Raw genomic sequence first — 13,781 nt, 5'->3', positions numbered from 1 at the left:
TGTTTTAGGAGGTATGAGAGGAACCACATAGGCCAGGAGGCTATTTTAATCATGAGTACTTTAAGAAAAACAAGCAGTCAGCATTACCAACCCTTTCCCTTCCAGCTTGTCCCTTTCTGTCTCACAACCAGCTCCGAGCAAAACCAGCTACCAAAAGCTCTCTCCTCTACCTCTAGATACTTTCCAAACGCTCGCCTGCCTACGAGCAGGTCGAGCCAAATGCATCATCTGAGAAGGTTTCGGCCACGGCCCATCCAATAACTTGTGCCACAGCTCAACCTGCAGGTTCTTCTAGAAGGTCTAGGCCATGCCAAGGTTCTCAAGTGGGTGTCTACGAAAGCATTTCCCCATCACTGCTACACACGCACTGCTAAGTCCTTGACAATTCTAGGACAAACATTCCTGGGTTGTTTTTAATTTAATTTTTTTCCTTTTTTTATTTCTTTGTGTGGTTTTTTTTCCTTTTAATACCTTCATCAGCCAGTATTATCAAAATTAGCTCAAAAATGTGCCACAATAATAAAACAAACACTTCAAATACCTTATTGAATACAACTACTTGTATCCCATTGATTTGTACAAAATGGGTTGATAATTATTAATACTAATAATTATACAAGAGAAAAGACAAAGGTACTGAGGATCTTAAGAGCCTAAAATGGAAACTGTTTCTCTCATTTTTGTTTCTATCAATGAATGGCACTGACAAGGTCAGTAGTTTAAAAAGCCCAAAATAAAACAGAGGACCTTTGAAAATTAGAAATCAATTATTACAACAAAATTATCTCTCAACCAGATGCAACTTTTCTTTTTTAATTTTTTTAATGTTTGTTTAGTTTTGAAGGGTCAGGGGAGGGGCAGACAGAGAGGGGGACACAGAATCCGAAGCAGGCTCCAGGCTCTGAGCTGTCAGCACAGAACCCAAAGTGGGGCTCGAACCCACAAATGGAGCCAAGTCGGACGCTTAACCGACTGAGCCACGCAGGTGCCCCAACCGTGCGCAACTTTCAAATACTAGGGTTTCATATAGCAAGAGATACACCAAAGTTATTTTTGAGGAGGATGAGGATCCAAGGTAAGCAAACAACGGCCTTAGCCTACTGTTTGCAGGACCTCCTGAATACAGAATAAATGGCAGAAATGTTCTTCAGGCCCAAGATAAAAAGAGGCTGATAGCAACATGCCCGATCAGAGAGAACTGGATGCACGTGACAGAAAAACTGTCAGCACATGACCTGGAGGTGAGAGACCAGAAGGAGGCTTCCTGGGAAACGGCCAGTACCAGGCCTATCCGCGATCCGCTGCGCAGTCACCGTCCTCCCTCTTCTGACAGCATCCGAACTCTACCTTAAACGACACGTTCCTCTCCCGCTGCCTCGTTGCTCCTCCCCTCTGACTGCGTGCTCCTTCTGTCAGAGGACGACACTCTTCTGTGGCTCCTCTGGACATTTCCCTCCACCCACTATGGGCCTGTAAGCTTCTAGAGTGGAGGAACCGATGCTCATCTTGTGGGTCCCCCGAAATCTACTACACTACCTGCCTGGCACTATTATGCATTCAGGACAAATTTAAAGTTCCCTGGTGGCATGAATATTTCTAGACTCCTAAGCTCTAAAACTTGACAAAAATCACCAGGAATTATTATCTAAGTGCAGTATCAAACAGCTTGTGAAAAACACTCTTAATAATCGTATGCTGGCCAGTACATACTTCCTTTTCCTTCGTAACACAGCAGTTCCCAAACTATTGGTCTCAGAAACTCTACACAGTGTTTAAATTACTGAGCATTCCAAGGAAGTTATATTTTTGAAAAAGTTCAAAAAAACATTTTATGTACCAATAAGCACATCAAATATTAATATGTAGAACTTATTCTTATGAAAAAAGTGTTTATTTTTTTAATGTTTATTTATTTTTGAGAGAGGGAGAGATAGAGTGCAAGCGGGGGAGGGGCAGAGAGTGAGGGAGACACAGAATCCAAAGCAGGTTCCAGGCTCTGAGCTGTCAGCCCAGAGCCCGACGTGGGGCTCAAACTCGTGAACTGTGAGATCATGACCTGAGCCAAAGTCAGATGCTTAACCGACTGAACCACCCAGACACCCCAGAAACTAAATGGATCTAAGCAAACAACAACAACAACAAAAAACTTAGAAAAACAGAGGCACTGTTTTACATTTTTTTTGCAAATCTAATTCAGGACTTAACAGAAGTCCACTGGATCTTTATATCTGCTTCTACATTCAATCTTTTGTAATATGTTATCTTAAAGTATATCAAGAAAATCTAGCCTCACAAAGATTGTAGTTGGAAAAGGGAAGGATATTTTAATAGTCTTTTTGATAATTATGCATATTATTTTTTATACTACCCCAAAACTCAACAAGTGACCATTCCTTAAAGGTTTTTACACAATGTGAATCTAAAACCTTACCTTGCCTTGGACTCTTTTATGTTAAAAATCCATTAGTCTGTCTTGGCCTTTTAATGGATCCTTCTACCCAGACCTGATTTTTGTGATGTCATGCACAATTTAGATGGAAAATATGAGATGCCAGATTTATCCTTCAATTAATGGCAACGATAGCTAACACTTGAGTACTTTCTATCTGTTCTCGGTGCTCTACAGTCTCATTTCTATGTATTCATTCATTAAATTAATATTTTGATATTAATGAAAGCATTAATAGTGACAGTCACAGAAATTCAGATCTTGTTCTATATTATGTTTGAAATAACACACCTACTGAAGAGGTTTCTGTTTGATGCACGGCGTTGCTTAATTAATACAGTAGGTCTGGGCAAAAATAGGACGGTCACCAATTGAGGAAGGAAAATCCAGACCAAGGATGGTGTACAAACAAGGATGGTCTCAGATAAAGAGCACTACATACGAAATAAGAGACCAAAGACGGAAGTCATGTCCCAGGATAATGCAGGACAAATCTAGGTACACCCTTATCTTTGCCTCGGGGTTTTCACATTCATTGTCTTAAATTCAGATATCCTGCAGTTGTATGAAAACACCAGCAAAATAACAATGCTAGTTATCACTTACTAAGTGCTGTTTATGCCAGGTACACATTATTTCATTATTCCCAGGACAACCCTATATGGCAGTACCTCCACTTTATAGATAAAAATGACAGCACTAATTGTCATATTAACAAAGAAACATATACAGTGGACATTTACTCCATACCAAGCATTCTAAGCTAAGCAAATTCTTTATATTTTCTTATCTAATCTTGGGGCGCCTGGGTGGCGCAGTCGGTTAAGCGTCCGACTCCAGCCAGGTCACGATCTCACGGTCCGTGAGTTCGAGCCCCGCGTCAGGCTCTGGGCTGATGGCTCAGAGCCTGGAGCCTGTTTCCGATTCTGTGTCTCCCTCTCTCTGTCCCTCCCCCGTTCGTGCTCTGTCTGTCTCTGTCCCAAGAAATAAAATAAACGTTGGAAAAAAAAATAATAATCTTAAGGATGGCCCTGTAAGGAAGGTACTATTATTATTACCTGTCCAGAGAAGGAAACTGAAGCTGAGAGTTACGAAAGTGCCCAAGATTACAGCTACCAAGTGGAAAACCAGGATTCCAACTCAAGTTTAGTTGACTGCAAAGTCAGAGCTCCCATAATGCAGAGCGATTAAATTACCAAACCAAAATCACACAATTACATATAGAACCAGTACGAGAAGCCCTACCTATCCTCTATCCTTTCCGTATCTTCATTTCAAGCACCAAAGCAAGACAGAATTATCAAGAGTTTCTGTTTAGTTTGGAAATCATGTTAAAAGAGAAAACCTATTATGAGGCCAAGTTACATAACACTGTCAAAGTAACAAAATTAGAGAGATGGAGAACAGATTAGTGGTTGCCAGGTGTTAGGAATGGGGGGATGGGGCGGCGAGAGAGCGGGAGGTCTTTGTGGTAACAAACAGACCTCAGTGATGCACTGGTTACATAAAGTACACGGACCATACACACACTGTACTAACGTCCTGTCCAGGCTTTGAGGCTGTGCGATGGGGGAAAGGAGTAAGGGGTAGGTACATCAGAGCGGTCTATAGTATCTTACATCTCTTCCATCTTCCTGCGAAACTAAAAAATTAAAAGTTTTTAAAAAGTCAAAAGAGGTGGTTTGGCTGAATGATGTATTACAAACAGACTGGAGAGAAGAAAGCCTGACTAAATGACTGATAGATTCCCCTCCGATGTACCGCAGACAACTGAACAAGTAACCGAAGAAAGGAGATTCAAGGAATTAACTCAAGTCACATAATTCTTTTTTCTCTGTGTTTACTAAGGGTTCTGATGTGAGCTCATCCTTTGTGAGACATCCCTAACTGAATCATAGTACAAAAAAAAAAAAAAAAAAAAAAGAAGAGAGAGAGAAGGGAGAAGAGAGAAGAAAAGAAAAAAAAATTGTCACCAACCTCACCAGCAAGGAGGCATTTCTCTGTGAGGCTAATGTAAATACTATATGTTTTTCAAACAGTTGAGGTTCGGTCCCCATTATTCTACAAATCTTTGCTTTGGACTATGAAAATAGTCTCAGAAGCCAAATTACAACAATAATGGCAAGTCACTGTGTTTATTCCTGGAGTATTAAAAAAAAGAACGAAATTCATTGTATATGAAATCTGATACAAAAGAAATCCATGTAACAAAGCAGTATCCATGGCAACTACAACTTAATATTTCAGTCCTCTTCAGCTGCAGTGGATTAAATAAAATGACAAGATGTTCCCTTTGAAAAGTAACCTGTTACCATGGAAACATTTTAGTCTAAGAAGTAAACAGGGAATGGACAGAAAGGAGCAGGAAGCCTGTAACGGAATATCAAAAAGGGAGAAGCATCTACGCAAAGGAGATGAGAAAGCCGGCTGGCCAGATGCAGGGTGGGAGAGGCGAGGGTCTGGGGAGGAACCTTCACTCAAGACACCCAACTATCTCTACCTGACTGTGTCCACAGAGGAGGAAGAGGGACAAGGGCACAGGGTCCAGGGGAGAAGACATGAGCTGGCAGAAAAGAGGCCTTTTACAGGGAGCCGGCACGAGTTCCCATCATAAACCCAGACCTGGTCCCCAATCCAAGCCCAGCACGGAACAGCAGTGTGGCCTGCGGCCCACTCCCCAAAGCCTGGGACTGTGTAACTCTCCAGTCAGACCCCTTCTCTGCGGCTAATGTTACGTGCGAATGAAATCACTATGCGATCTTCCTGTACCTATCCTCCAGGTCACAAGGCTCAGAGAAGAGGTCATTCTTATCTTTTCCATAAGGTGTTCAGTTGAGCAGGAAGACTGACATGAAATCAACACAAAGAAGCCTCTAGAAACTCTATTTACTAGCTCATTCAGAAAGCGATCACGGAAACAGACTGTAGGTCCAGAGCAAATACACCAAATTTTAGGAAAATCGAAAGGCAATTTATCAGAATCACTTGTTTTGTAAGAAGGGTTGTGGGCAGGAGTGAAAATGAGACTGATAAGAAAGAAAACTAGAATAGCATGCAGGGTTTCTCAGATTTCTCCAGCATGAACACTTATTTCCGAAGCAGTCTTTAACAAGTCTGAAATATCTTTAAAGTCTGACATAGTATCGTAAAAACCCATATACATTTTGTATGCTATTCCAGAACATACTCCCATTTGCCTTAAGAAACTCCCCAAATCTCAGTAAAATCACTGCGCTTTGTACCCCCTGAGATGCCCCACGACCGTGGCTCCCCACGACTGGGAGGGAGGAGATAGCACATACACCTGAGCCTAGATGCTCAGGGCCAGGGGATGAGCACAGACTTCAGAGTCAAAGGAAGACGGGTTAAAATCTCAGTACCAAAGTTTTATTAGCTTCAACGTGATCTTAAGGACACAATTCGACCTCTCGGAGCCCGTTTCCTCATCTGTGAGATGAAGTTCATGATGACTAGTTTGCAAGGTTGCTACAAAAATAAAAGATGATCTACGGAGAGAAGCAGCATCGTCCTGCTGCACAGGGGCCACTGCTATTATTAGCTCTAAGTACTGGTGGCAGGTGACAACAGGAGCGAATTCTCTACCAGGAGTTCCCAGAGCACCACCTACTTCTCTTCAGCCCTCATCACAGGCACAATTTTATATGCATTTTGTGTTATTATTTCTTTCAATGTGCTTAGACTGAAAGCTCCATGCAGGTAAGGAACGGAGTCTGGTTTTTAGCTCACCATTATATCCCAGGGCCCACTGGCACTCACTGAATATATTCAAAATGAATAAATGACTCCAGTATTTTAACTCAACTATCGTTTAGTCATAGACAGCAACTAAGCACTTTGATGCAAAATTAAGTCAAGTCACGTGCGACAGAAGGCTAGCCCTCCTGCCCAGCGGGAAGAATATTTTGAATGAATACTGAATTATCGAGAGAGAGAGAGAGAGAGAGAGAGAGAGAGAGAGAGAGAGAGAGAGAGAGAGAGATGGAGAATCCATCAACAACTGAAAGACTTAATGTTCCAATTTGCATACACAAATGCAAAGGTCAACATAGAAGCCGGTCAAAATCTCAAATCAGAGTATCTTAGATTTTCTCTGATGGAAAGTTCCTTAGAGGCCATGTGATCTAATCGTCTAGCTTAACAGAAGGAACCAAGGCCTGAGGAGACAAAGGTGCCCTTTTGAGGGGCCACATTGAGTTAATCAGAGAGGATTCCAGGCCACTGAAGTAGCTCTCCTTTCCAGAGTCCCCTCTAAACACAAGTCAGAGTCCAGAACTAAGAATTTGGGCATTGGCTGAGGCATGAGAAGAATTTCCATGCTGACAATAAGATACAATAAATGTGGCCTCTATACAAAATTCACATCATGGAAAAAATGGGTAAAAAAAAAATTTTTTTTTTAAGCACATGAAAAAGGATCTCATTTCAAAAATGGTCATCACAGCCCAACACAAAGCTATATGCACAAAAATGATGCTTTGGAAAACAGACTTACTTTTTAAATCCCACTGTGATTGAAATAATTTATAAAGCAGCAATATTTGAAGATTAAGCCGATCTCCTGACCAAAAATGTTGCTGGCTTTCTGCACACTAAAATCACACTTTATAAAAACAGAAACATAGCATCCCCAGAAAAAGAGGGAGACTGGACTGTAAGTAAGTATGTCCTCAATGCATGTGTGAACCTTTCTTTGTTCCCACTCGGAAGTCTCTGGGAAATACTATGAAAAACATGACCATTGCCCTATGCAATGTGGTGGTGTAAGTATGGGGGTGGGAGGAAGAGGGGGGGGAGATGGGAGGGGGAGGAGACAGCCTTCACAGCATATTCTCTCTCTCTCTCTCTCTCTCTCTCTCTCTCTCTCTCTCTCTCTCTCACTCTCACACACACACACACACACACACACACACACACACACACACACACATCAGGAAGAGGTAAGAAAGGAACAATGTTTAATGCCGAACACACTGAACGTTTTACACGGCATGGAAGTAAAGCTTCCGATGTAAAACACCCAAAGGGCAAGAGAAGAAAGGAGATCAGTAAATGGCAGTTAAGTATACTGATCACTAATTTAATTACCATAACACTTGACATTGTCTTAACTAGACTGACAAAAACTATAGACGTTACTGAGATAACCATACCCACATGAGATTGAAGACTTGGCCTTGGAATTAATAAAAATAACACACTGAGCAACTGAGTGCCAAGCACTTTCATAAGTGTTTTCACCCCATCTTTACAACAACTGTGAAAAATCGTATTTATCTGATTGGAGATACGGTCATATGGAAATATGACCCATGAGAACACGGAAATTGAGAGGAGTATATAAACTCATCCAGTGTCACAGCTCGTCCAGTGTCACTAATTGGGTGGAATTTGAACCATACCGTCTAGCTCCAAATCTACTCTTTCCTCTTACCATCGACACCACTCATTTATTCAACATACTTACATCGGAGGCCCATTTGGCAGGCTCTCTAAAAGGAACCAAGGCTATAAGAACAGATGTAGCCCACGCCCAAGAGACAATCAGTCACTGTATAAGTGTATAAGTATACACTGTATAAGTCAAAGAACTCTGATAGAAATAACGTCTAATTGTCTCAACTGAATTAAAATGAACTGTTTTAGCTTAGACCCAAAGTATCAAAAGGTGTACCAGAAAAGATTAGTTTTTTTCAGATCTGCTTTTAAAGATTATGTGCAGGAACCTGTATTCTCCCCTATCACAAACTGCTCAATACAGAGGATCATCAGTTTGTGGGGAAGACTCATGAATGGACACAAATTCGTGAAATTCATTACTTCAAATCTCCCTTTAAGCCTGTATTATCTATTTTCTCTCTCATTCTGGCTGACTTTTTTTTTTTTATGGCTTTAGAATAAATGCCTCTCTGGCAGAAAGACAGCTCAGTTCAGTAATGACCAAAAAGTAAAGTGGAAAATGAAAAATGAATTCAGAAGGAAGAAGGATCAGGAACAATGAACAACTGGAGAATCACAGACGTGGTGAACATCAGGTCTCAGGTGTACCAGTCTTCCCATCCATAGCTAACACACCAGACAAGAATCTAGAAAGTGGTCAAAAACGGAGCTATGTTATCAGCAGATTCACAGGCACTGCAAAATGTCTGTTTTATGGGAACGCTTCAGGGGCGCCTGGGTGGCTCAGTCGGTTAAGCGTCCGACTTCAGCTCAGGTCATGATCTCACGGTTCGTGAGTCTGGGCCCCGCGTCGGGCGCTGGGCTGACAGCTCAGAGCCTGGAGCTGCTTCGGGTTCTGTGTCTCCCTCTCTCGCCGCCCCTCCCCCACTCACACTCTGTGTCTCTCTCTCAAAAATAAACATTATTTAAAAAAATTTCTTTTTAAGAGGAAGGAACACTTTAGATTTAAGCCTCAACCTTGGACTCTGATTCAAGATTCTAATAAAATGATAAGAAAAGCTAAAAACAAGGCAATATTTTGATGAACTTTTATTTTTACGTTCTGTTGGAAACATATGCTGTCCATGTTCACCAACATTTCCTGCTACTCTGAAGTACAACAGGAGGAGAGCCCGAGGCCAAAACGAAATGAAAATCTTTCCGATGCCCAAGCTGTGCGGACCCTGGGCAACTTCAGCAACCAAGAGAATGACCTTCCGTGTGCCGTTCCTTCAGTGCTACCACCACCAGACAAGCACAGAAACCCCAAAGCAGGGGATGGCTGGTCAACAAGTAACATTCTATTTTCCCAAGACAGGAAAACACAGAACGAAAGCACACGACACAAAGAACAGCCCTTGTGACTTATTTACCTGATCTGAAACACAAAAATCCGACTCTGGACAGCAGTGGTAACTACGAGTCCTCGCCATCGGACTAGGCGGCTACACACGAGCTCACGAGTGCACATTTGTATTAGGCCAGGCCAGGCTGGCCAGGCCAGGCCAGCAGGAGGCACCTGACCGGAGCTGATTCCTGAGCATAGCTTCCAATTCACGCTTTATTTGCTAAACATAAACAAGTTGAAGACCTGGAGACCCTACAACAGAAAGGCGGTTCCACAACTGCTTTCCGGACGAGTATTCTCCTGACTCAAATGAGGATTTTCTGAAACGAGTCTTGGGTGTTACGTGCCTCGGGGCCTAGATCCTCTTGTCCAGAGAGAGGGTAATTTTAGACTTACAAGAGAAAAGCAGAAAGGAAGAGTATTCTGAATGGAGTGAAATGAGACAAGTTCCAGAAGCAACACTACGTGGTATGGGGAAAAACTGCCCCAAATTCCCAAATGGAATGTTCAAATAAATGTGATCACTGGGAAGACAGTCCTCGTATCAACAGGAAAAAAAGATCAAAAATAGCGATAAATGCACTACTCCGAATTATCCCTGTACAATTAATTCGTCCCCTTAATCACAATCCCCAAACTGAACCTGCTGGAAGCCAGACCGTACTTGAGCAATATTGCCAGCGGCGAGAATTCACCCTAGCCTCCCTTACAACTTTACCGAAATCAGGGGCCTCCTCCGACTAGAGGTGAGTACGCACGGCTCCACATTCACAGTGCACAACGCAGAGCTTACACTCGGAATCTCTCCCTGCGTCATCAATGGCCCATGAATTTCTTCCCTATCCTATGGGCATCTTCCAGCTGTCCGTTCCTCCCTGCCGCGTACTTCCTCCATTCATCCTCACAGACGCAGAGTAACTTAGGCGTCACTTCAAAAATTTTTTCCAACTTTCATCTGAAGAAAAAAGGGGAGACGAACCAAAGAGGGACAACTAACATAATCCACAAACTTCACGTACTATCTGGGTAAGAATTGAACTTTCCTAAATCTGAGTAGTGTGACCGGCTCCCTACGTTCACCATGGTGAGAGGCGTCTGTCTGAGCCCTGGCCGCACACGGGACACACCAAAAAACCCTAACTTCCCCTCCCGGAAAAGACTCGTGTCGGGCCCATCGAGCGGTGGGCACAGAAACTGGCCCGGTCAGTGCTCCACCCTCTCCTCAACTCCTCTTTTTACTCTTCTCCTACAGAATTCACACGTCACCCCCCAAAACGCATATACACCACAAATGCCACCTTCTGCTGAAACCAACAAAATCAATATAAACACAATACCTGGAATCTTAACTTCTCTCACACACGTCACCGCATACAATTGTTTTTTTAAATTTCCAAGACATTTTCCCTAAGCTCTGAAGAGAACGGGTCCTTTCCTTTTGAAGCAAGAGAAAACGTGTCTAAAAAAAAATCCATTTTAAGGGGATGATGTCGCGACCGTAATCCACAACTGCTTCCTGCGTGTGTCAAAACGTATACACTATTTCATTTCCAGACTTCAGAAACAGATCACAAGAAATATAATTTGCTCTGGCAAACAGGCTCTCAATCAAAACAAGTTCCACCCACCTTCAAAGCAACCAATAGCTGCCCACCTACCACCCTTCCTAAAACATCCAAACAGAGCTGCTCTCGGGCCCAGGCACTCCCTCCCCGCCGCACGGCAACGGAACGGCCGGCGGGCGGGTTTGCTCTGCAGGTGCCCGACGGCAAGCAGGCTCGGCGCCGGGCATCCGCGCGGGACTCGGGTGGAAACTACACCCCGAGAGGAAGAGGGGAGGGGCGGCGAAGGGGAGAAGCCCGGGGACGGCAGGACCCACAAGCTTCTCCCTCTGCCGAGGGCGGCTCCGCGCAGACCCCGTTCTCAGCGCTGATTTCGGGCCTCGCGACGCCACCTACGTGGCCAGCCAGGGCCGAACGAACGAGAGGCCCTCGGGAACATGCACCATGAATGATGAAATGATTCAGAAACATCTTCAGAAGTCAGAACGAGCGGCAAAACCCATCGCTGTTCCGGTGAGGCCAGAGGGAGAGAGCCTACCTGCAGGGGCTGAATGGATCATCCATGACTAACAGAGGCTCTGGTGAGTCTAGCTGTGTCCCTGAACCTCGACTTACGGTCAAAACTCTGCCCTTTTCTACTCTAACAACTCAAAATGGAGGCACATGCAGTCTGAGAGACCTCACAGAGCTTTCACTGAGCTTGTGCTATGACCTAAGCCTTCACGCAGAACGCAGAAACTTCCCCCTCACTCTGACAGGACTGAGCATGTGCTGTGACCCTCCCTCATCCATACACTGTCTCTCCACGCAATCAATCTCAACCCTGCTGTTTCCGTAAATAAAGCCCAGCCAACAGACTGCGGCTTCTCCCTGCAAACCAAGCTAGTGTGCAGGGAAGCGGGGCCTCGGAAAGGGGATCCGAGACGGCCGACCCCGGGGAGCTCGGCCAGCCGCCCCGTCGACAGGCTTCAGACAGCCGCCCTGCCCTGGCGAGGCGGCGGCAACTTCTGTCTGCCCTCGCTGTCTTTTTTAACTGCGGTTTTAAACAGCAGGGTCTTCAAGAGGAAACAAAATCAAAAGGCCCACGGAGGTGAATGGCCATATATACGGTGAGTGACCAGAAACTGCAGCGCGCTTCTAAACGTGCCAGTAGCTTCCGAAGGGAGACCACCCCACGAATCTCGTCTGGAAAACTTTGTAAACGTTTGGGAAAAGGCCACACAAACAATCCTGGCAAAGCTATGGAGTCCTGGGTATCGTCACAGCTACGAACGCAGTGTAGACAGTAGCGCAAGCGGGGTAGCCGAAGCATGCTGCGTTTTGTGCAAAGAGCCTAATCTCCCTTAAACAAGCCGCTCTAAAATTGCCTAGATAACAAATAAAAACATTTCCTGAAGAGATACGAACCCAGTCGGGCATGTCTCGCTTGAAGAATGGACTTCCAACACTGAGAAGGGTAGGAAAGTTCAAATCAAGAGGGCAAAGGACACCTTGCCACAAACACTCGAGCATCTAGAAATCTCATTTGAGGTCTCCCGATTCAAAATTCTCGGCAATGGTTTACAGCATCGCCCACGAAGCTAAATTCATTTGCAATTTAATCAGAAAAGATTTCTCAAGCCACATCAACAAGGCCACACCAACCTCGTCACACTGAGCAACGTATCCGTATCGTCCATAGTACCGGCCAAGACATTTTCTGTTAAAATCTTCAAAAACACGTCTTGTGCCCTCTCCCCACAACCTCCACCTCCAGCACAAAGGCAAAGTGGGCTGTCGGCCACGTAAGATATTCTGACTCTGGAGGTAAACGCAAGCTTAGTGTCCATTTGCAAACTAAGAGATGACTCTACGTATGATTACTCAGTTATGATTAAAAAAAAAAAAAAAAAAAGGAAAGTAAGACCATGAAACTCCCAAAAATCTACAAAAGTCCAGAAAGAGTAGGAAAGACCAGTGCCAACTGTGCTTCCCACAAATATAACAGGGTGTGAAGAAATTAAAACCTGCTTAAGAGAGTACTCAGCGTCCTCAAGTTTCCTAAAATAAATGGAGGACCCATTCCATTTCTTTAGTATCCCTGTTTTTGCTATCAAATAAACTTATATTCTGAGACTGACGTTAAAAAAAACAAAACAAAAAAACCCTCTCACTGTGCTGAAAATGTAATTTACACAAGAAATGCCAAATACACTTAAGTAAGTGTTGCTTTTGACCAAGCACCTGAAGCAAGTTATCTACAATCTGGAAGACCACTTTCCCTATTGGTATATAAAATAACATGTCCCCAAAAGTGTGCGACTGGTGGGGCGCTTGGGTGGTTCGTTCAGTTGGGCATCTGACAATCAATTTTGGCTCAGGTCATGATCCCAGTGCCGGGCTCTGTGCTGAGCATGGGGCCTGCTTAAGATTCTCTTCTCTTCTCTTGTCTTCTCTTCCTCTCCCACCTTCTCTCTCTGTCTCTGTCTCTGTCTCTCTCTCTCCCCCCAACCCCTTTCCCCCACTCACACATACTCTCTCTCTTTAAAAATAAAATTTAAAAGAAAATTCAAATTAAACAAAGAACTGTGTGACTAGAAACAGTCTAAAGAAAAAGACGCTCTGCAACAAAAGCAACTGAATTAGAACCCAGAAGTCAAACAGCACGAATATGAGCACCAAAGCATTTCCTGCAAAAGTGCTTTATTCAAAAAAAAAAACTCTACCGAATCACATGGAAAATGCTTGCTTGCAGGAATCAACATAAAACAATAATTTAATAAATTCACCATTCTTCTGAAAAACCACAGGAACTATTCCGTGAAACACAGCATAAAAATGTTATTGTGATACCAAGTCAAGGAATGTAAACTATGATTCTGGTCCCACCAAATACCCTGAGAGACGCGAAGGGCAAGCCATCAAAACCTCATGACCTCTCCTCCGAACACCGGATCTCAGCGGTGGCCCCGGCCTATCTCAGCAT

The 13,781-nt window shown here is 43.8% G+C and overlaps 1 protein-coding gene and 1 long non-coding RNA gene across 7 annotated transcripts in view; one reads left to right on the top strand and one right to left on the bottom strand.

Annotated features, from left to right (window-relative positions):
- Nucleotides 1-13,781, bottom strand: part of RERE (arginine-glutamic acid dipeptide repeats) — a 429,059-nt gene that overhangs the window by 129,361 nt on the left and 285,917 nt on the right. Inside the window, exon 1 of one of the 6 annotated variants that reach the window (XM_058719220.1) lies at nt 11,355-11,586. The exons of the other annotated variants lie outside the window; for them this stretch is intronic. Within the exon in view, the coding sequence (XP_058575203.1) occupies nt 11,355-11,380 (26 nt within the window). The 5' untranslated portion in view covers nt 11,381-11,586. Of the gene's footprint in view, nt 1-11,354; nt 11,587-13,781 lie in introns of those variants that run through there. 6 annotated transcript variants of the gene reach the window in all.
- Nucleotides 10,979-12,715, top strand: LOC131505537 (uncharacterized). The gene is made up of 2 exons (XR_009258448.1): nt 10,979-11,397; nt 11,866-12,715. It is a non-coding gene; the product is annotated as an uncharacterized LOC131505537 (long non-coding RNA).

The sequence above is a fragment of the Neofelis nebulosa genome, chromosome 2, assembly GCF_028018385.1.
Source record: "Neofelis nebulosa isolate mNeoNeb1 chromosome 2, mNeoNeb1.pri, whole genome shotgun sequence".
NCBI lineage: Eukaryota > Metazoa > Chordata > Mammalia > Carnivora > Felidae > Neofelis > Neofelis nebulosa.
The sequence above is the reverse complement of the archived record's forward strand: the minus strand, read 5'-3'. Positions and strand labels throughout refer to the sequence as shown.